Raw genomic sequence first — 23,387 nt, 5'->3', positions numbered from 1 at the left:
TCCTTTTACTCTCTGTTCCGAACGCACTAGACGACCAGTTCTTATAGCCTTTAGCCGTACCCTTATCCTACTCCTCCTCTGTTCCTCTGGTGATGTAGAGGTTAACCCAGGCCCTGCAGCCCCCAGCACCACTCCCATTCCCCAGGTGCTCTCATTTGTTGACTTCTGTAACTGTAAAAGCCTTGGTTTCATGCATGTTAACATTAGAAGCCTCCTCCCTAAGTTTGTTTTATTCACTGCTTTAGCACACTCCGCCAACCCTGATGTCCTAGCCGTGTCTGAATCATGGCTTAGGAAGGCCATCAAAAATCCTGAAATTTCCATCCCTAACTATAACATCTTCCGACAAGATAGAACTGCCAAAGGGGGCGGAGTTGCAATCTAGTGAAGAGATAGCCTGCGGAGTTCTGTCATACTATCCAGGTCTGTGCCCGAACAATTTGAGCTTCTACTTCTAAAAATCTACCTGTCCAGAAACACCGTTGTCGCTTGTTATAGACCCCTTCAGTCCCCAGCTGTGCCCTGGACACCATACTGTATGTGAATTGAGTGCTCCCCCATCTATCTTCAGTGTTTGTACTGTTAGGTGACCTAAACTGGGATATGCTTAACACCCCGGCCATCATACAATCTAAACAAGATGCCCTCAATCTCAACCAAATGATTAAGGAACCTACCAGGTACAACCCTAAATCCGTAACCATGGGCACCCTCTTAGATATCATCCTGACCAACTTGCCCTCTGAATACACCTCTGCTGTCTTCAACCAGGATTTCAGCGATCACTGCCTCATTGCTTGCATGCGTGATGGGTCCACGGTCAAACGACCACCCCTCATCACTGTCAAACGCTCCCTAAAACCCTTCAGCGAGCAGGCCTTTCTAATCGAAATGTCCCGGGTATCCTAGAAGGATATTGACCTCATCCCGTCAGTAGAAGATGCCTGGTTGCTCTTTAAAAGTGCTTTCCTCGCCATCTTAAATAAGCATGCCCCGTTCAAAAAATGTAGAACTAAGAACAGATATAGCCCTAGGTTCACCCCATACTTGACAGCCCTTGACCAGGACAAAAAAATCCTGTGGCTTTCTGAATTAGCGTCAAAGAGCCCCCTCGATATGCAACTTTTCAGGGAAGTCAGGAACTAATATACTCAATCAGTTAGGAAAGCTAAGGCTAGCTTTTTCAAACAGAAATTTGCATCATGTAGCACGAATAAATGTACGATAATCGATAATTTCAATAAGCATTTTTCTACGGCTGGCCATGCTTTCCACCTGGCTACCCCTACCCCGGCCAACAGCTCAGCACACCCCTGCAGCAACTGGTCCAAGCCCCCCCCCCCCCCCGCCGCTTCACCCAAATCCATACAGCTGATGTTCTGAAAGACCTGCAAAATCTGGATCCCTACAAATCAGCTAAGGCTAGCAATCTGGACCCTCTTTTTCTAAAATGACCCGCCGAAATTGTTGCAACCCCTATTACTAGCCTGCTCAACCTCTCTTTCGTATTGTCTGAGATCCCCAAAGATTGAAAGCTGCCGCGATCATCCCCCTCTTCAAATGGGGAGACACTCTAGACCCAAACTGTTATAGACCTATATCCATCCTGCCCTGCCTTTCTAAAATCTTCGAAAGCCAAGTTAACAAACAGATCACCGACCATTTCGAATCCCACCGTACCTTCGCCACTATGCAGTCTGGTTTCCGAGCTGGTCATGGGTGCATCTCAGCCACGCTCAAGGTCCTAAACGATATCATAACCGCCATCAATAAAAGACAATACTGTGCAGCCATCTTCATCGACCTGGCCAAGGCTTTTGACTCTGTCAATCACTGCATTATTTTCGGAAGACTCAATAGCATTGGTTTCTCAAATGACTGCCTCGCCTGGTTCACCAACTCTTTCTCAGATAGAGTTCAGTGTGTCAAATCGGAGGGCCTGTTGCCCGGACCTCTGTCGGTCTCTATGGGGGTGCCACAGGGTTCAAATCTCGGGCCGACTTTTTTCTCTGTATATATCAATGATGTTGCGCTTGCTGCGGGTGATTCTGTGATCCACCTCTACGCAGACGACACCATTCTGTATACTTCTGGCCCTTCTTTGGACACTGTGTTAACAAACCTGTTGTATGGCTTCAATGCCATACAACACTCCTTCCGTGGCCTCTAACTGCTTTTAAATGCTAGTAAAACTAAATGCATGCTCTTCAACCGATTGTTGCCCGCACCCGCCTGCCCGACTAGCATCACTACTCTGGACGGTTCTGACTTAGAATATGTGGACAAATACGTAGGTGTCTGGTTAGGCTGTAAACTCTCCATCCAGACTCACATTAAGCATCTGCAATCCAAAATTAAATCTAGAATCGGCTTCCTATTTCGCAACAAAGCCTCCTTCACTCATGCTGCCAAACATACCCTCGTAAAACTGACTATCCTACCGATCCTTGACTTCGGCGATGTCATTTACAAAATAGCCTCCAACACTCTACTCAGCAAACTGGATGTAGTCTATCACAGTGCCATCCATTTTGTCACCAAAGCCCCATATACTACCCACCATCACTGGTCACCATAGCAACACCCACCCGTAGCACGTGCTCCAGCAGGTATATTTCACTGGTCATCCCCAAAGCCAATACTTCCTTTGGCCGCCTTTCCTTCCAGTTCTCTGCTGCCAATGACTGGAACAAATTGCAAAAATCACTGAAGCTGGAGTCTTATATCTCCCTCTCTAACTTTAAGTTTCAGCTGTCAGAGCAGCTTACCGATCACTGTACCTGTACACAGCCAATCTGTAAATAGCACACCCAACTACCTCATCCCCATATTGTTATTTAACCTCTTGCTCTTTTGCACCCCAGTATCTCTACTTGCACATTTATCACACTTTTTATTATTTTGCCTCTATGGCCTATTTTTTGCCTTACCTCCTTACTCTTCTACATTTGCGCACACTGTACATAGATTTTTATATTGTTTTATTGACTGTACGTTTGTTTATGTGTAACTCTGTGTTGTTGTTTTTGTTTATTGACTGTACGTTTGTTTATGTGTAACTCTGTGTAGTTGTTTTTGTCGCACTGCTTTGCTTTATCTTGGCCAGGTTGCAGTTGTAAATGAGAGCTTGTTCTCAACTGGCCTACCTGGTTAAATTAAATAAAGGTTAAATAAAAATGTAATAATAATAATAGCCTACTAGCTTTGATCAACGCTGGGAGCAATATTTAGATGTTGACCTGTAATTGATTTTCTTTATTGTGTACAAAATATATATTTTCATTATTATTCTTTTCAAATTAGAAAAAATGACTGTAGTCCGGATCTCAGCATCCTCATATGTAGTTACGGCCTTGTCTGTACAGACTACATCTCCCAACATGCCTCTGGAGGCTGGGGCCTGCTGTGCATTTGGTGATAGTCATGAAATAGTGTGTTTTTGAGATTACAGTCAGACTGCACAGAATCACATACTGTATCTACAAATAACTTCTAATCCCATATAACAACTCATTATGTGATTACTGATCTTCCTCAAACACGCTGAAAGACTTGATATCGTGTTACAGTCCATTCCTGGACAGTAAAAAAAAAAAATCTCCACAAGCCAGTCCTGATATAATTACCCATCATGTAATCAGTAAATTCGAATTGGTCTTGTGGTCGGGCCAGTATCATCCAGAAAGGTATTGATTTAAACCAGTCAGTCTGGTAGACCCTGCGGCCCATCAGAGAGCTGTGGGCTAAGGAGGGGCAAGCTTTTATCTCGTTGGGTGACTGTGATACAAAGATAGGGACAACTGATGTCCCTGAAGTGCTGTCCGATCAATTCAAATTTCCACGTTAGCTCTTATGCGTCCCTGTTTGGTGATAACACCTCTGCTTTGCTGTCCTGTCTACTGTAGATGGAGTCAGGGTTCTTAGTGATAACCTCTGTCCTTCCTTGTCCTGTCCTGTCTGCACTGTCCTGTCTACTGTCCTGTCCTGTCTGCACTGTCCTGTCCTGTCTGCACTGTCCTGTCCTGTCTGCACTGTCCTGTCCTGTCTGCACTGTCCTGTCTACTGTACTGTCCTGTCCTGTCTGCACTGTCCTGTCTACTGTACTGTCCTGTCCTGTCTGCACTGTCCTGTCCTGTCTGCACTGTCCTGTCCTGTCTGCACTGTCCTGTCCTGTCTGCACTGTCTTGTCTGCACTGTCCTGTCCTGTCTGCACTGTCCTGTCTACTGTACTGTAGATGGAGTCAGGGTTCTTAGTGATAACCTTTATCCTGTCCTGCTCTGTCTGCACTGTCCTGTCTGCACTGTCCTGTCTACTGTACTGTAGATGCAGTCAGGGTTCTTAGTGATAACCTTTATCCTTTCCTGCTCTGTCTGCACTGTCCTGTCTACTCTACTGTAGATGGAGTCAGGGTTCTTAGTGATGACCTCTATCCTGTCTGCACTTTCCTGTTCTGTCCAGTCTGCTGTAGGTGACGTCAGGGCTCCTCCTGGTTTGTTTAGTGATGACAAAGACAATCTACTGAAAGACCCTAAACTGTAGGAAAGATTAATAGAGAAATGCCTAACGCTCTGAGCTTTCTTGACCAATCACATTGACATTGTCATGCTGTATCACACGGTTGCTAGGCCATTCATCACACACTCCCTTCTAGAAAGTCAGGGTATGAGTCGAGAAACGTATTTTTTTTTATTCGAAAGCATGTAATGTCACAATTTCAAAGCAGTAAAATGTTACGGAGAACATAATAATCTCACCTCTCGGAAAAGATCTGTACTATTGTGCGTCTTGTTCATGTAATTCACGCTATTTTTGGGATGTTGAGCTAGTGCCCAATTGACTCCCATTCACTCCTTGAAGGAGTGCACTCCTTGACCCAGAATGCACTGCACTGCTAATTGAAAAGAACTGGATTAGCATCTCGTCCTTAGAGTATTTCTGAGGATCACCTCTTTGCTGTCGGTGGAGTCAGGCTTCTTCCGGGTTTGTTTATGCTGAATTCATAAAAAGTGGGAAACTCTGAAAATACTATTTGGAAATTTAGAGCAAAGAGTTGTGTGCATTCACGTGCTTTCAACTAATTGAGGATGCCAATTGGCTCATGGCCAACAAGCTGCAGCAATCATAAAGTTAAAGTACCGATCATGCTCGTAAGCAAATTATAGTGGTCAAAAACCATATGAATTGTTTTTTTTATAAATAATGGTTTTTTGTAACGTTTATCTGCCGAAAATTCTGTTATCGAGGTCATTTTAAGTTTCAAGTTTTATTAGCCCGGATGTATGGGATACACATGTTATACACCGTCCAACGAAATGCTTACTTGCAGGTTCCTTCTTGACAATGCAACAGCAATAAGAAATAATACAATCTAAGAAGCATATAAGTAGCATACATTTTATAGTCTAATATTTACACATGTTTTGGGGATGAGGGGATTGGGGGCAAGTTTTTAAACATTGCGGCATTTAGCAGTCATAATGGTAGCAGCAGTTGTGATGTGTGTGTAGCATGAATGTACATTTGTGCGTGGGGGTGTGTGTGCTAAGGTGCGGAGAATCAGAGCAGGTGGTCAGTCCAGTTCAAGTGTTCAGCAGTCTGATGGATTGTAGACACCAACAGGATCAGAGACCGTTTCTATCAGACCTCATGCTCCGATACCATCTGCCCGACGGTAAGGGAGTGAGCAACTCGTGGCTGGGGTGTGTGCAGTGTCATTTCCTTAGTATGTGACATCAGAGTTGTGACATCAGCATGTGCTAGAAGTCGGAGAGAGACGATGGACAAGTTTCCTACTAGTAATTACCAGTTGGAGGGGCGTTCAAGTGGATTTTCCCCAGTCGTATGCTGGTATATACAATATGTTATGAACGCAGCATTGGTAATAACCTCTCTGTTATAGGTAGATTCAGGCTTCTTCCTGGACAGCGATGTGAAGATTGTAGGAAAGTCCATCAAGGATCGAGTGGCTCTCATCAAATGGAGGAGGGAGCGAACCGTCCCTGCAGTCGAGACCCAGACCCAGAATCTGCTACAGGTTTGTGCTTTTTAGGGGTTCACAGCAAAGCTATTGTTATTCTCTGAATTGTAATTGTTTTCTTGACATGGTCAAATAACTTAAGCATAGATTGGTAACTTTTTTTCTAATTTGGCACACAGAAACTAGAGGCCATGAGTGACTTGGTCAAAAAAAGAATGGCACCAAGTGGCCTATAGGTGGTGTTTTTACAAGCAGTTTCACTTAAACCTTCATATCTGCCCTGTTTGACTTAGAGACTTGAAACGTTGTATGTAGGTGTCTTTCCTCATGCTGAAATAATTTGCCTCAAGGACGCATAAGGTCCATCAGGATAGATTTTCCTCCATCTAAGGACATTTTGGAAAACCTTTGAAAAGCGTATTCTCATGTACCATAAGTCCAAATAACACCACATTCGACCATATGTGGGAACTCCTTCAAGACTGTTGGAAAAGCATTCCTCATGAAGCTGGTTGAGAGAATGCCAAGAGTGTGCAAAGCTGTCATCAAGGAAAAGGGTGACTACTTTGAAGAATATACTACATGATTCCATATGTGTTATTTCATAGTTTTGATGTCTTCACTATTACTCTACAATGTAGAAAATAGTCAACATAAAGAAAAACCCTTGAATGAGTAGGTGTCCAAACTTTTGACTTACTCATATATATATATATATATATATATATATATATATATATAAACTCAATACATTAAGTAATGACTTTAAGAGTGATAACCTGCTGCTTTCAAAGATAACCAACCTAAAGCACTAGAACAAACTTCACTTGCGTCATTCTTGATTTAACAAAAGGACGATAGGAAGATAGTTGTGGGTGCTTGCTTTGTTATCCAACTGATCTTTTGTCCTTTCTGTCATCCTCTGAAACCCGTTCATTGCTGTTCCCAGCTATATTTGTCGTTGTTGTTGGTGTTTAAATTGTCCCTTTATTTGGTCACCAAACCTTTCTGAGTCAAGATCACTTTCAGAGTCAAAATGCAACCTGAGATGTACCACTCAGATATTTGTTTTTAAACATGTAAGCCTATGGAACATTAACCTAATAAAAACAGGTCTGTAGGAATGAGTAGGCCTAATACAGTAGGCCTAATACATTATCGCAGCATATTGGCTATGCTTGGCCTGCCAATATTGTTCTTCTCGGACCATATTATATTTAAGAACTCAAGCTATGATCACAAAATAGATCAGTTATTGTATACTTGTGAGGCACAAAGAGCATACATTTGAATAATTCTCTTTTTTATTTTACTGGACTGATGGTACCTGAATCTGATGGTAGGTCTCAGCGGAGAGAAGGGAGAGAGCGGCATTGGGTCCGCCTCTCACTACCCCTGCTCTCTGCTTTTCTCCGGTGAGACTTACCATAGGGGACATCGTCTTCCACCTGATGGAGAAACTTGAGTCGTACCTCATTATTTCTGCCTCAAATTCATGTTGTTCCTACGGCCAGAGAAAGTAAAATATTCCTTGATTAACAAATAGACACGACGAGCCGCTAATAATAAAAAAAACAGGCCTATCGATACACTTAGCTACTCATTCATCGCAGCTAAGGTGCTGGTTGTACCGCGACTGTAAGTGAGAAGCGCGTTTAATGTTTTGTAAAAGTGTTGGAATAAAAACAGTGTTGACAGTTCTGAAGAAAAACTTAACCATGAATTCACTCATAAAAACAGCAGCTATTTGCTGTATTCTTTGACAGTGTCGCTCTAGTCATGGTTTCAAAAGCTGTGAAATCTCACGTAGGCTACTATCAAACTTTGCTGTGGGTTAGGAAGCTGCAGGCATGGTGATTTACGCGATCTGATTGGCCTGCGCAGTAGGCACACTTGATTTAGCTTTTCGGGTCTAGCGGGTAGGCAGAGTTTGTCCCTTCAGACAAATGAAATGGTTCAAAATGGAAACACTTTGCCTACGAAGTGCACCTACCGCCAAACAGTGCAAGACAAATGTCGTTGGCTTTTCTACAGAAATTTTTGGTGATCAACTAGGAATAATTTGAAGACCGAGTGGTTGGTGACCACTGGTCTATCTGAATCAATGTTTCATGTTATTGTTGACTGAATCTGTACATTGAACAACTCTGCTGCAGGTGCCCAGCATGGGGGTACCACGACAGGGGGCGCAACTGGCCCCAGCAGAGCCAGAGGAGGCAGAAGCCGACCAGCCCCTTACCCTGATCTGCAGCCTGCCCGCCCACGCCACCTCGACCACATGTAAGAACCTGACTGCAGCCTCTAAACACAAAGAGAGAGACCGAGGCAAACAACAAACAAACCAACAACAAACAAACACATAGATGAATGTGTATATAAGAAAACTTTAAGTAATTGAAACGCACACACACACACAGGCAGATCACCTTGTCTTGAGGAAGGGCCGATCAGTTCAAGGGCCGATCAGTTCAACGTAATGAAATGAAATGAAATTGTATTTGTCACATGCGCCGAATACAACAGGTGTTGACCTTATCTTACAGTGAAATGCTTACTTACAAGCCCTTAAACAACAATGCTTTAAGAAGTTAAGAAAAAACAAGTGTTAAATAGAAAATTAAAATGAATAAATAATTAAAGAGCAGTAGTAAAATAACAATAGCGAGGCTATATAGAGGGTGTACCGGTGCAGAGTCAATGTGTGGAGGCACCGGTTAGTCGAGGTAATTGAGGTAATATGTACATGTACAGTCGTGGCCAAAAGTTTTGAGAATGACACAGATATTAATTTCCACTTTTGAGGATCTAAGGACCCATGCCAAATCTTTTCAGTCTACTGAGGGGGAATAGGTTTTGTTGTGCCCTCTTGATGACTGTCTTAGTGTGTTTTGTTGGTGATGTGGACACCAAGGAACTTGAAACTCTCAACCTGCTCCACTGCAGCCCCATCGATGAGATTGGTGGTGTGCTCGTTCCTCCTTTTCCTTTAGTCCACAATCATCTCCTTTGTCTTGATCACGTTGAGGGAGAGGTTGTTGTCCTGGCACCACACGGCCAGGTTAAATAAAATCAAATGTATTTATAAAGCCCTTCTTACATCAGCTGATGTCACAAAGGGCTGTACAAAAACCCCGCCTAAAACCCCAAACAGAAAGCAGTGCAGGTGTAGAAGCACGGTGGTCAGGAAAAACTCCCTAGAAAGGTCTCTGACCTCCTCCTGATTGGCTGTCTCATCGTTGTCAGTGATCAGGCCTACCACTGTTGTCATCTACAAACTTGATGATGGTGTTGGAGTTGTGCCTGGTCATGCAGTCATGAGTGAACAAGGAGTACAGGAGGGGACTGAGCACGCACCAACGAGGGGCCCCTATGTTGATGATCAGCGTGGCAGATGTTTTGTAACCTACCCTTACCACCTGGGGGGCGGCCCGTCAGGAAGTCCAGAATCCAGTTGCAGAGGGATGTGTTTAGTCCCAGGGTCCTTAGCTTAGTGATTAGCTTTGAGGGCACTATGGTGTTGAACGCTAAGCTGTAGTCAATGAATAGCATTCTCACATAGGTGTTCCTTTTGTCCAGGTGGGAAAGGGCAGTGTGGCGTGCAATAGAGATTGCCTCATCTGTGGATCTGTTTGGGTGGTATGCAAATTGAGGTTGGTCTAAGGTTTCTGGGATAATGGTGTTGATGTGAGCCATGACCGGCATTTCAAAGCATTTCTTGACTGGAGACGTGAGTGCTACGGGTCGGTTGTCATTTAGGCAGGTTACCTTAGTGTTCTTGGGCACAGGGATAGGGACTATGGTGGTCTGCTTGAAACATGTTGGTATTCCAGACTCAGTCAGGGACAGGTTGAAAATCTCAGTGAAGACACTTGCCAGATGGTCAGCGCATGTTTGGAGTACACGTCCTTGTAATCCGTCTGGCCCTGCGGCCTTGTGAATGTTGACCTGTTTAAAGGTCTTACTCACATTGGCTACGTAGAGCATTATCACACAGTTGTTCGGAACAACTGATGCTCTGATGTATGTTTCAGTGTTACTTGCCTCGAAGCGAGCATGGAAGTAATTTAGCTCGTCTGGTAGGCTCGTGTCACTGGGCAGCTTGCGTCTTTGCTTCCCTTTGTAGTCTGTAGTAGTTTGCAAGCCCTGCCACATGCGAGGAGCGTCGGAGCCGGTGTAGTACGATTAGATTGTAGTCCTGTATTTACGCTTTGCCTGTTTGATGGTTTGTCGGAGGTTATAGCGGGATTTCTTATAAGCTTCCAGGTTAGAGTCCCGCTCCTTGAAAGCGGCAGCTCTACCCTTTAGCTCAGTGCGGATGTTGCCTGTAATCCATGGCTTCTGGTTTGGGTATGTAGGTATGGTCACTGTGGGGACGACGTCATCAATACACTTATTGATGAAGCCTGTGACTGATGTGGTGTACTCCTCAATGCCATCGGAAGAATCCTGGAACATGTTCCAGTCTGTGATAGCAAAACAGTCCTGTAGCTTAGCATCTGCTTCATCTGACCACTTTCTTATTGACCGAGTCACTGGTGCTTCCTGCATTAGTTTTTACTTTGAAGCAAGAATCAGGAGGATAGAATTATGGTCCGATTTGCCAAATGGAGGGCCAGAGAGAGCTTTGTACGTGTCTCTGTGTGTGGAGTAAAGGTGGTCTAGAGTTGTTTTCCCTCTGGTTGCATATTTAACATGCTGGTAGAAATTAGGTAAAATGGATTTAAGTTTCCCTGCATTAAAGTCCCTGGCCACTAGGAGCGCCGCCTCCGGATAAGCTTTTTTCTGTTTGCTAATGGCCGTATACAGCTCATTGGGTGCGGTCTTAGTGCTAGCATCGGTTTGTGGTGGTAAATAGATAGCTATGAAAAATAGAGAGGAAAATTATTTTTGGTAAATAGTGTGGTATACAGCTTATCATGAGATACTCTACCTCAGGCGAGCAAAACCTCGAGACTTCCTTAGATTTCATGCACCAGCTGTTGTTTACAAATATACATAGAGCACCACTCCTTGTCTTACCATAGGCCACTGTTCTATCCTGCCGAAAAAGCTTGAAACCCGCCAGATGTATGTTATTCATGCCGTCGTTTTGCCACGACTCGGTGAAACATAAGATTTTACGTTTTTTTTATTTTCCTGTTGGTAAGATATACATGATTGTAGTTCATCTATTTTATTTTCCATTGATTGTACGTTGGTTAATAGTACCGATGGTAAAGGGAGATTACCCGCTCCCCGCCGGATCCTTACAAGGCACCCGCACCTTCGCCCCCGATATCTTCGTCTCTTTCTCCTGCGTATGACGGGGATGTGGGCCTTGTCGGGCGTCTGAAAGAAATCCTTCCCGTCCGACTCATTAAAGAGAAAGTATTCCTCCAGTACGGGTTGAGTAATCGCTGTCCTGATACCTAGAAGCTCTTTTCAGTCATAAGACACGGTGGCAGAAACATTATATAGAAAAAAGGTTACAAATAACGAAAAAACACACACAATAGCACAATTGGTTAGGGGATTGTAAAACGCCAGCCATCTCCTCCGTCGCCATTATCTAATCCAGATGGGGGAAAAACTCCACAGGGCTTATAGATGACGGGTAGATAAATGGAGAGAGAGAGAAATGCAGGGAGAGAGAGAGAGAGATGCAGGGAGAGTAAGAGATATGCAGGGAGAGAGAGAGAGATGCAGGGAGAGAGAGAGAGAGATGCAGGGAGAAGAGAGAGAGATGCAGGGAGAAGAGAGAGAGATGCAGGGAGAGAGAGAGAGATGCAGGGAGAGTAAGAGATATGCAGGGAGAGAGGGAGATATGCAGGGAGAGAGAGAGATGCAGGGAGAGAGAGAGATGCAGGGAGAGAGAGAGATGCAGGGAGAGAGAGAGAGATGCAGGGAGAGAGAGAGAGATGCAGGGAGAGAGAGAGAGATGCAGAGAGAGAGAGAGAGATGCAGGGAGAGAGAGATGCAGGGAGAGAGAGAGAGAGATGCAGGGTGTGACTCAGCTCTGAGTCATCGCCCAGCTTTTGAATTCGAATGACAGTTAATCTCTCCATCCCTCTGTTTCTTTCTTAATCTCTCTCTTTCTCTCTCCGTCTCCCTCCAGGTTGACACAATGTTTTCTCCCCTCTGTTTCCTGTTATTATAGCTGATGGTGCAGTGGGCCTTATGGTGCTGTCAAATGTTAAAAACGGTCAGCCCAGTGCCCCATACCAGTCCATCCCAGAGCCCATCTCTACACCCCAGGTGGTCTACAGCCCCCCTGTGCAGCCCCAGGCCCAGCTGCACCAGGGAGCCTACCAGAAGCCCACTGCACAGCCTCCCCAAGTGGCCTACCCCTTAGCTACTACCACACAGCTTCATCAGGTACCCTACCAGCAAGCCACCACTCAGCTGCACCACGGGGCCTACCAGCAACCTAAAGCACAGCTTCACCAGGGGGACTACCAGTCTTCACCTGTAAGTTTTCTCATACAAAATTCCCCATTGCCTCTAACTCAAATTACAAAACTCATTATTCTAAACGTATTCTCACTGCAAGTCTCAGACATTCCCTTTTTATGTCTCTTTAGCTCCTTGTTAATGTTTTCTTTTCGGTATTATCTGTCTTTTGTAAAGACAAACTGAACTAAAATCTGTTTTCTTTTGTCCTGTCGATGCCACCTGAGCAGCGACACTTCAGTGAGCCCTTTGCATTCCAGAATGCTCTTCTCTCCCCAGAGATGGCAGGAGAGTTCTTGGTTGGTTGTGGGACCAATGAGAGTACAGTGTGTTGTGGTGGGAGCAATCAGTGCGCTAGACGTGGAAGCACCTCCTTGATTGACATGTGCAGGACCCACTCCCTCCCTAAGCCTCTGTGTCGTTCTCCCTGCCACCTCTGTCCCAAACGAGACAAGGTCACACATCGGAGCCCGGGGGGTAACAAAAACTCAGAGGAGCACGCAGCAGCCACGGTCCCCCCTTTAGACTCTCCTCCCCCTCAGTATTCTGTCCTCTCCCCTCACCTGTCCCAGCACCATCAGTGTTCCTACCATGACTCAATCAATCAATCAGTCAATCCCCCCCATCCTGCCATCCTGGTTACAAATCCTGTACGACGCTCCTCAGACCTCCCTCTACCCCACTCCCGCAGGGCCTGTGTGAGCTTTGACCTTCTACTAAGAACTAGGATGGAGGCTGGGGGGTCTCTAGGCCACCTTTACACGCCTCCCCTCCCTCCCTCCGCCCAGCGCTCATCAGTACACACCCCCTCCCTAGTCTCCCCCCAGCTTCTCTCACTGCTCAATCGCCCTCTAATCACCTCCCCCCTGTCGGCTCCTCCATCTCCCTCACATCTTTCCCCGCCTCCTTCCCTATTGGTCCGCTCCTCCAGTGGAGATCTCTCCCTGCTCGACCACTGTCTCAGCCACATCGTCAGTCGCAGGAGAAGCTCCCCAACACCCCTACACGCCCCGTACCGGCCCAGCCAAAGCTATGGAGAGGCTAGGGTTCGCGGGACCAGCTCCCCTACTTCCCCAGACAGCGGGGCCTATTGGCCAAGCCAAAGCCAGCCCACCTCTCCAGTGCCTGAGCATTCTGACCAAGGCCTGGGTTTGGAAAAGTCCCTGCTTCTATCACCAAATGGTTCAATGGTAGGTCAGGGATACTACCGGCTTGATTGAACTTTGACCCTTCTGAGCCATTGCCATAGCAACACCACACTTAGCTGCAGCACCTCAGCTTTCTCTTAGCCTCGCAAGCTGCCAGATCCCGCGAGCTTCGCTTTCTGTCCCTCCCATGATGACCAAGTGCAACATTACTTCCCAATCCCAAATCAACCCCTAGGGATGCAACATTTCCGGTAACTCCCAAATTTCCCAGGTTTTCCATAAGTCCTCATTGGAGGATTTTCTGCTTATTCCCTCCTGAAAAATCTCCCAACTGGGATTTCTGGAAAACCTTGGATTTTTAGGAAAGTTACTGTAATTTCCTGACCATAACACCGATCCTCAAGCGCAACAGTGATGTTCTATCTGCCTCTGTTCACTCCTCAGCATATAAACACCACATGGCTCGATTACTACTTCTTCTTTGGGATGATGGACCAGCTGTGTAGATTCCCTTACTATTGCAGCAGCCATTCCTCAATTACTTTTATCCGGCAGTTTCCAGCAACAATATCAACCCTGCTCAACAATGATTCGTCCCGTCTTTGCTCCTGTGAAGAAAAATTATGATTCTATATGATGTGTTCTTGATAATCTTTGTCATAAACTGAAAGACTGCATTTTCCCTTGTGTGTTCCAGCCCAGTGCAGGGTGGATCCAGGCCCAGGCCCAGGCCCAGGCACAGCCAGCCTCTGCTCCAGCCACCCCAGGGCCTCCGATACATCAGAACGGCCCCACGGCCCCACAGAGCTTCCCAGCTGCTGCCCCTCTCACCACTGTACAGGCACAGGCGCAGCCTGCTGTTACAGCCCAGCCTAGCCACGAGGTAAGGATCTGTTCTGAATCTAACACTTGGGTGTTAAGATGGCGTCGTTGTACATGCCCGTAACCAATTGTGCTATTTTGTTCATTTTTGTTGTTGCTTTGTTTGTAACTTATTTTGTACATAATGTTGCTGCTACCGTCTCTTATGACCGAAAATAACATCAGAACTGGGATTACTCACTGGAAAAAGCTTTTTCCTTTAACGAGTCCGACGAGAAAGATATACTGCTCTCCCGGGAACAGGCCCAGATCCCCGTCATTTGCAAGAAGAAAAGACGGAGGAAAAGAGGACGCAGATCGGGCTGCCTTTTGAGAATCCGTAGGCGAGCGAGTAAACTCCCACTGCTATCAATTCTACTTGCTAACATGCAATCATTGGAAAATAAAATTGATGACTTACGATTATCCTACCAACAGGCTATTAAGAACTGTAATATCTTATGTTTCACCGAGTCGCGGCTCAACCACTCAACCAACTCTATAAGGCCATAAGCAAACAAGAAAATGCTCACCCAGATGCAGCGCTCCTAGTTGCCGGGGACTTTAATGCATGCAAACTTAAATCAGTTTTACCAAATTTTCACCAGCATGTCACATGCCTTTACTCCACACATAGAGATGCATACAAAGCTCTCCCTTGCCCTCCATTTGGCTCCTGATTCCTGCTTACAAGCAAAAACTAAAGCAGGAAGTACCAGTGAATCGCTCAATACGGAAGTGGTCAGATGACGCGGATGCTACGCTACAGGACTGTTTTGCTACCACAGACTGGAATATGTTCCGGGATTCATCCAATGGCATTGAGGAGTATACCACCTCAGTTATCGGCTTCATCAATAAGTGCATTGACGACGTTGTCCCCACAGTGACCGTACGTACATATCCCAACCAGAAGCCATGGATTACAGGCAACATTGTATCAAGCTAAAGGCTAGAGCTGCCGCTTTCAAGGAGCGGGATACTAATCCGGACGCCTTTAAGAAATCCTGCTATGCCCTCAGACGAACCATCAAACAAGCAAAGCATCAATACAGGATTAAGATTGAATCCTACTACACTGGCTCTGACGCTCGTCAGATGTGGCAGGGCTTGAAAAATATTACGGACTACAAAGGGAAACCCAGACGCGAGCTGCCCAGTGACGCGAGCCTATCAGACGAGCTAAATGTCTTTTATGCTCGCTTCGAGGCAAGCAACACTGAAGCATGCACGAGAGCACCAGATGTTCTGGATGACTGTGTGATAACGCTCTCGGTAGTCGATGAGAGCAAGACCTTTAAACAGGTCAACATTCACAAAGCCACAGGGCCAGATGGATCATCAGGACGTGTACTCAAAGCACGCGCTGACCAACTGGCAAGTGTCTTCATTGACATTTTCAACCTCTCCCTGACTGAGTCTGTAATACCTACATGTTTCAAGCAGACCACCATAGTCCCTGTGCCCAAGGAAGTGAAGGTAACCTGCCTAAAGGATTTCCGCCCCGTAGCACTCACAACGGTAGCCATGAAGTGCTTTGAAAGGCTGGTTAGGGCTCACATCAACAACATCCTTCGGATACCCTAGACCCACTCCAATTCTCATAACGCCCCAACAGATTTACAGATGACGCAATCTCAATCATACTGCGCTTTCCCACCTGGACAAAAGGAACACCTATGTGAGAATGCTGTTCATTGACTACAGCTCAGAGTTCAACACCATAGTGCCCACGAAGCTCATCACTCAGCTAAGTACCCGGGGACTAAACACCTCCCTCTGCAACTGTATCCTGTACTCCCTGTTCGCCCACGACTGCGTGGCCAAACACGACTCCAACACCATCATTAAGTTTGCTGACGATACAACAGTGGTAGGACTGATCACTGACAATGATGAGACAGCCTATAGGGAGGAGGTCAGAGAACTGGCAGCGTGGTGCCAGGACAACAACCTCTCCCTCAATATGAACAAGACAAAGGAGCTGATCGTGGACTACAGGAAAAGGTGGGCCGAACAGGCCTCCATTAACATTGATGGGGCTGTAGTGGAGCGGGTCGAGAGTTTCAAGTTCCTTGGTGTACACATGACCAACGATCTTTCAAGGTCCAAACACACCAAGACAGTCTTGAAGAGGGCACGATGAAACCTTTTCCCCTTCAGAAGACTGAAAATATTTGGTATGTGTCCCCAGATCCTCCAAAAGTTCTTCAGCTTTGCCATCGAGAGCATCTTGACCGGTTGCATCACCGCCTGGTATGGCAACTGCTCGCCATCTGACTCTAAGGCCCTATAGAGGGTAGTGCGTGCTTGCCCAGTACATCACCAAGGCCAAACTTCCTGCAATCCAGAACCTGTATAATAGGCAGTGTCAGAGGAAAGCCCATAAAATTGTCAGAGACTCCAGCCACTTGTCATAGACTGTTTCTCTGCTACCTCACAGCACGCGGTACCGGAGCGCCAAGTCTAGGACCAAAAGGCTCCTTAACAGCTTCTACCCCCAAGCCATCAGACTGCTGAGCAATTAATCAAATGGCCACTGGACTGTTACATTGAACCCCCCCAATTTGTTCTGTACACTGCTGCTACTCGCTGTTTATTATCTATGCGTAGCCACTTCACCTGACCCCTACCTGCATGTACAAATTACCTCAACTAACCTGTTGAACCTCAGCACACTGACTCGGTACCGGTAACCCCTGTATATATCCTCGTAATTGTTATGTTATTGTGTTGCTTTTTATAATTTACTTTACTTTAGTTTATTTGGTAAATATTTTCTTAACTCTTCTTTAACTGCACTAAGGGCTTGTAAGTAAGCATTTCACGGTAAGGTTTACACTTATTGTATTCGGTGCATGGGACAAATAAAGTTTGATTTGACTTTTTGATTTAAATCTGAGTGTAAATATGAGATGTTTCAGTCAGATGCTGTCTGTCCCCAGGCTTCTGTTTAATAAGCAGAGATGATAGTGGATGTGATTTTTGTTGTTCTCAGCTGTGTGTGTGTGTGTGTGTGTATGTGTGAGCCCAGAGCTTTGTGTATGTTTATGTTTGTGTCCCAAGTCAGACGCTGTGATCGAGGGTGTGTGTTCCAGTCAGACAGACTGTTTGGCAACTAGGCGACTGGACAGGCAGAGTGTATGAGATGCACTATATTATGCTTGTGGAACAGGACAGATATAGATGTTCAATTAACTTCGTCATGATTTTTACTCACCCTGCCTGTCCTCTCTCTCTCTCTCTATCTCTTTCCCTCCCTCTCTCCCTACCACAGTTGGCTGCCAGCCAGCCTCTACCTCAGCAGTGCTCTGACATCACCATCAGTCTTGCCCAATCAGCTGCCTGCCTGGGCAGCAATGCTTCTAACCCTCTACAGCAGCCTTCCCAGGCCACGCCCCCTCTCCAGCCACTGCAGATCAACACACAGGTGGGCAGGAGATTTGTTAGATTCTTCGGGGATTTCATTAGAATCTCTTTAAGACCTTGTTCAGACTAAGTCCTTAAACATTTAAGTACAATTTATAATACAATCACATGTTCACATAGAACACACTGTTACAAACAACAGACGTAATACATTGACAGGTAAGAAAAACATAATGTATACAAAGTTAATATATGTAAAAAAAAATCCTGATGATAAGTACTCTGACAGTTTGAAAAGATAGCTTGGTTCCTTCATCTGCCCTAGTCCTGTACAACCTTCCAAATGATTATGTTCAACTGGTTCTAAACTATTGTTTGAATTTATATTTTTTAAAGGAAAAGGTGCAACACTCGCTCACCATAAAATTATTAATATTATTCTTTCTTTCAAGGTTAAAAGATTAACGTTTCGGCCTGCAATGGCCTTCGTCAGAATCAGAATATATATTGAAAGGTTTCTAGTTTGCTCAGATAAATTATTCCAATTCTTCATTGCTCTGAAACAAAACGTTAATTTGACAGTATACCTTCTCTGCCGGGATAACACATAGATGGTGGACAATCTATTCCTAGAATTGACTTACCAACTGAACCCTGCTGTGAATGCAGTTCGGCCATTTTTCAATGGTGTACTCTGAAACAAAATAAGCATTTCTTTTTATTTTGTATTATCTTACTGATTGATGACCACCCAAGAGCATTGTGCATAACTACAACAAAGGAATCGTATCCCCACCTCGAACTTGCTGCATTTTTCTTTGCATTCTGCAGCCTCCTAATGTCACTTGCTGTTGCATTTCCCCACACCACAGAACAGCAGATCACCTGACTCTCAATATTAATGCTTGGGTTGTTTGCTTAAGAATCTTTCCCTGTAAATATTTTTGCTATCCTTCTGACCATGCATGCAGTTCTAATTCTTTTCTTACATAGATGAGTTATTTGAGACGACAATGACAAGCAGTTGTCTAGCTGTAACCCCTAGTCGTTTGGTTTCCACTTCCTTAAGTTGTACTCCCGCCATGCTTAATCGCATCCCATTTGGTGTCTGCTTTTTCCAGACCAACATAACAATTGGTTTTCTTAGCGTTCATAACACGTTTGTTCCCGGCAGACCCACTCCCTGATATTTCCCTGATCTACTTGTAGAGCTCGCTGTACCTGTTGAACAGATAGTCTTGATGTGTAGATTGTAGTATGATCCGCAAATATAGTACCTTGAGTTTCAGGTACGGACACAGCTTCGCATGCTTCAGTACATTTGGAAATTGTCCCTTTTCCAATTAGATATGTATTTCAGTGGAGCTGCAATCTGGGGAGCAGCATAGCGAAGTGTAAAATTGTCTAAGATCATAACCTGTAGATTTACCATTGGGCAATGACTTCAATAGGTTTAACACCTCTACTGACACCAGCAGTTTTTTAGCTCATGATATGATCATCATTTCATTGGACAATAGCTTGTTTGGAAGAATGGATGTTTACATGATCTCTCAGTAAATTTGTTTTCTTTGTAAAAAAAAAAAATGTTTTTTACATCAGCAAAATGACTGGCAATGTCAGCTGGTTTTGTTATTGTTCTCTCGCCAACCTCCACAGTAGATGAGCGTAATGAGAGAGATGGTGGTCCATTACCCCCAGTGAGAAATTCAATAAAAACATTCTGTAGCCTGATTTAAATCGTCCTCCAGATGCAGTGCCTTTAGAACGTATTCATACCCCTTGACTTATTCCAAATTGTGTTGTTACAGCCTGAATTCAAAATGGATTAAATATACATTTTTCCCACCCATCTATACAGAATACCCCAAAAATGACAAAGTCCAAAAATATATATAATGAAATACAGAAATATCTCATGTACATAAGCATTCACAACCCTGAGTCAGTACTTTGTAGAAGCACCTTTGGTGGCGATTACAGCTTTGAGTCGTCTTGGGTATGTCTATCAGCTTTGCGTATCTGGATTTGGGGATTTTCTCCCGTTCTTTCTCGCAGGTTCTCTCAAGCTCTGTTAAGTTAGATTCGGAGCAGCGTTCAACAGCAATCTTCAAGTCTTCCCACAGTTTTTCAATGGGATTGAAGTCTGGGGTTTGGCTGGGCCACTCAAGGACTTTCACATTCTTGTTCCAGCGATGCTTTGGCTGTATGCTTGGGGTCATTGTCCTTTTGGAACGTGAATCTTCACCCCAGTCTGAGGTTGTTTGTGCCCTGAAGCAGGTTCTAATTTGCCTGCATTGGTCTCCATTCATTGTCCCCTCTATCCTTACCAGTCTCCCAGTCCCTGCCACTGAAAAGCATCCCCATTTCATGATGCTTCACCACCACGCTTCACAGTAGGGATGGTGTTAGACGGATGATGGGCTGTGCCTGGTTTTCTCCAGACATAGCGCTTTGCATTCAAGCCAAAGAATTCAGTTTTTGTCTCATCAGACCACAGAATCGTTTGCCTTATTATCTCAGAGTCTTTCACATGCCTTTTTGCAAACTTCAGGCGTGCTGTCATGTGCCTTTTTCTCAGGAATGGCTTCCGTCTGGCCACTCTCCCATAAAGCCCAAATTGGTGAAGTGCTGTATTGACCATTGTCCTTCCAGCAGGTTCTCCCATCTCAGCCAAGGAACTCTGTAGTTCTGCCAGAGTGGTCATTGGGGTCTTGATCACTTTCCTCACCAAGGTCCTTCTTGCCCAGTTGCTCAGTTTTGTCAGGTGTGTTTCTTTCTAAGTCATGGCCTAGCAATTAAATTGTCCACAGGTAGACACCAATTAAGTTGTAATGACATCTCAAAGATGATAAAAGCAAATTGGATGCACCTGAGCTCAGTTTGGAATTTCATAGCATAGGGGTGTTTATACTTGGAGTACCAGTCAAAAGTTTGAAGACACATATTAATTCCAGGGTTTTTCTTCATTTTTACTGTTTTCTACATTGTAGAATAGTAGTGAAACATCAAAACTATGAGAACACATAAGGAATCATGCAGTAACAAAAAATGTGTTAAATCAAATCAAAATATATTTTAAATTTGAGGTTCTTCAAAGTAGCCACCCTTTGCCTTGATGACAGCTTTGCACACTTTTGGCATTCTCTCAACCAGCTTCATGAGGTAGTCACCTGGAATGCATTTCAATTAACAGGTGTGCCTTGTTAAAAGTTAATTTGTGGTATTTATTTATTTCTTAATGTGTTTGAGCCAATTCGTTCTGTTGTGACAAGGTAGGGGGTATACAGAAGATAGCCCTATTTGGTAAAAGAACAAGTCCATATTATGGCAAGAACAGCTCAAATAAGCAGAGAAACGACAGTCCATCATTACTTTATGACCTGAAGGTCAGTCAATCTGGAAAATATCAAGAACTTTGAAAGTTTCTTCAAGTGCAGTCGCAAAAACCATCAAGCGCTACGATAAAACTGGCTCTCATGAGGACTGCCACAGGAAAGGAAGACCCAGAGTTACCTCTGCTGCAGAGGATTAAGTTCATTAGAGTTACCAGACTCTGCAGCCCAAATAAATGCTTCACCGAGTTCAAGTAACAGGCACATCTCAACATCAACTGTTCAGAGGAGACTGCTGCATGGTCGATTTGCTGCAAAGAAACCACTACTAAAGGACACCAATAAGAAGAAGAGACTTGCTTGGGCCAATAAACACGAGCAATGGACATTAGACCGGTGGAAATCTGTCCTATGGTCTGATGAGTCCAAATTAGAGATTTTTGGAGACGCAGGGTAGGTGAACAGATGATCTCCACATGTGTTATTCCCACCGTGAAGTATGGAGGAGGTTTGATGGTGTGGGGGTGCTTTGCTGGTGACACTGTCTGTGATTTATTTAGAATTCATGGCACACTTAACCAGCATGGCTACCAGAGCATTCTGCAGCGATACGCTATTCCATCTGGTTTGTGGGACTATCATTTGTTTTTCAACAGGACAATGACCCAACCCACCTCCAGGCTGTGTAAGGGCTATTTGACCAAGAAGGAGAGTGATGGAGTGCTGCATCAGATGACCTGGCCTCCACAATCTCCTGACCTCAACCCAATTGAAATGGTTTGGGATGAGTTGGACTGCAGAGTGAAGGAAAAGCAGCCAACAAGTGCTCTTCGTATGTGGGAACTCCAAGACTGTTGAAAAAGCATTCCAGGTGAAGTTGGTTGAGAGAATGCCAAGAGTGTGCAAAGCTGTCATCAAGGCAAAGGGTGGATATTTGGAAGAATATAAAATATATTTTGATTTGGTTAACACTTTTTTGGTTTCTACATGATTCCTAATGTGTTATTTCATGGTTTTGATGTCTTCAATGGCCTCTGAAGCATCCAGTGTGTTTGCAGGCAGAGTAAAGAAAATAAACAAAACAACGGATGTATCTTTCCTGGAACTATACAGGCTGTCAGTAGATACACCCAAGACAAAAATGTAATTAACGATTGTTTACTCCTGGCAGTTATATTTAACTCTTTGCCACAAACAATTAACTTTAGATTGCACTACTTGCTCACAGAGGGGTTGTTTCTCCATAATGTGTAGATTCTCGCTTGACAGACTCATGGCGTTTATGCAAAACAGATCTATCATGTATATTTGATCATAACTGTAGAGGCACAATCCATAAGCAAGTAGTACCTTATGAGAGTAACCAGTAAGAAAAGTGCCCTGGAGGACTGACAGCTAAGGAACCGGGTGCAATCAATGGTGAAAATCAAACAACTTGTTTTTTTGGTGGTTTTTTTTAATTTCTGGTCGATTGTGTTTGTACTTTGTTTTGCTACCGCTGGGGACACATCATTTATGGATTGGGCCTTTAAGTAATGGATAAAGATCAGGAGTTGTGTTCACTTCTAATCTAAACTGATATCTTTGGAGAAACATAGAGATTAAAGCTGTGTGTTTACTACGTTCTCGTTATGTTGCTCTGTTTATTTAGCTATTTCCATTTTTTTTTTTTTTTGCACTACCCTGTCATGCCAACAGGTTGGAGGGGGAGTGTCGCTGCACAGTTATTTTCAGATCTCTCCAGAGATGGTCGATCAGGTTCAAGTCCAGGCTCTGGCTGAGCCACTCAAGGACATTCAGAAACTTGTCCCGAAGCCACGCCTGCGTTGTCTTGGCTGTGTGCTTAGGGCGTTTCTCCTGTTGGAAGGTGACCCTTCGCCCCAGTCTGAGCGCTCTGGAGCAGTTTTTCATCAAGGATCTCTCTGCACTTTGCTCCGTTCATCTTTTCCTCAGTCCTGACTAGTCTCCCAGTCCCTGCCGCTGAAAAACATCCCCACAGCATGATGCTGCCACCACCATGCTTCACCATAGGGATGGTGCCAGATTTCCTCCAGACTTGTCACCTGGCATTCAGGCCAAAGAGTTCAATCTTGATTTCATCAGACCATGGTCTGAGAGTCCTTTAGGTGCCTTTTGGCAAACTGCAAGTGGGCTGTCATGTGCCTTTTACTGAGGAATGTCTTCTGTCTGGCCACTCTACCATAAAGGCTTGATTGGTGGAGTGCAGCAGAGATGGTTGTCCTTCTGGAAGGTTATCAGAGTGACAA

General features: G+C 44.7%; 1 protein-coding gene across 4 annotated transcripts in view; it reads left to right on the top strand.

Moving 5' to 3' along the window:
• Positions 1-23,387, top strand: part of wnk2 (WNK lysine deficient protein kinase 2) — a 63,430-nt gene that overhangs the window by 14,270 nt on the left and 25,773 nt on the right. For all 4 annotated transcript variants that reach the window (XM_055910922.1, XM_055910916.1, XM_055910907.1 and 1 more), the window contains exons 7-11: positions 5,901-6,035; positions 8,135-8,258; positions 12,115-12,425; positions 14,253-14,438; positions 17,694-17,846. In XM_055910922.1, coding sequence (XP_055766897.1) covers positions 5,901-6,035; positions 8,135-8,258; positions 12,115-12,425; positions 14,253-14,438; positions 17,694-17,846 — 909 coding nt within the window. The remainder of the gene's footprint in view (positions 1-5,900; positions 6,036-8,134; positions 8,259-12,114; positions 12,426-14,252; positions 14,439-17,693; positions 17,847-23,387) is intronic.

Source organism: Salvelinus fontinalis, chromosome 3 (assembly GCF_029448725.1).
Source record: "Salvelinus fontinalis isolate EN_2023a chromosome 3, ASM2944872v1, whole genome shotgun sequence".
Taxonomy (NCBI): Eukaryota; Metazoa; Chordata; class Actinopteri; order Salmoniformes; family Salmonidae; genus Salvelinus; species Salvelinus fontinalis.
Note: the sequence above shows the minus strand (reverse complement) of the source record. Positions and strands in the feature narration are given on the sequence as shown.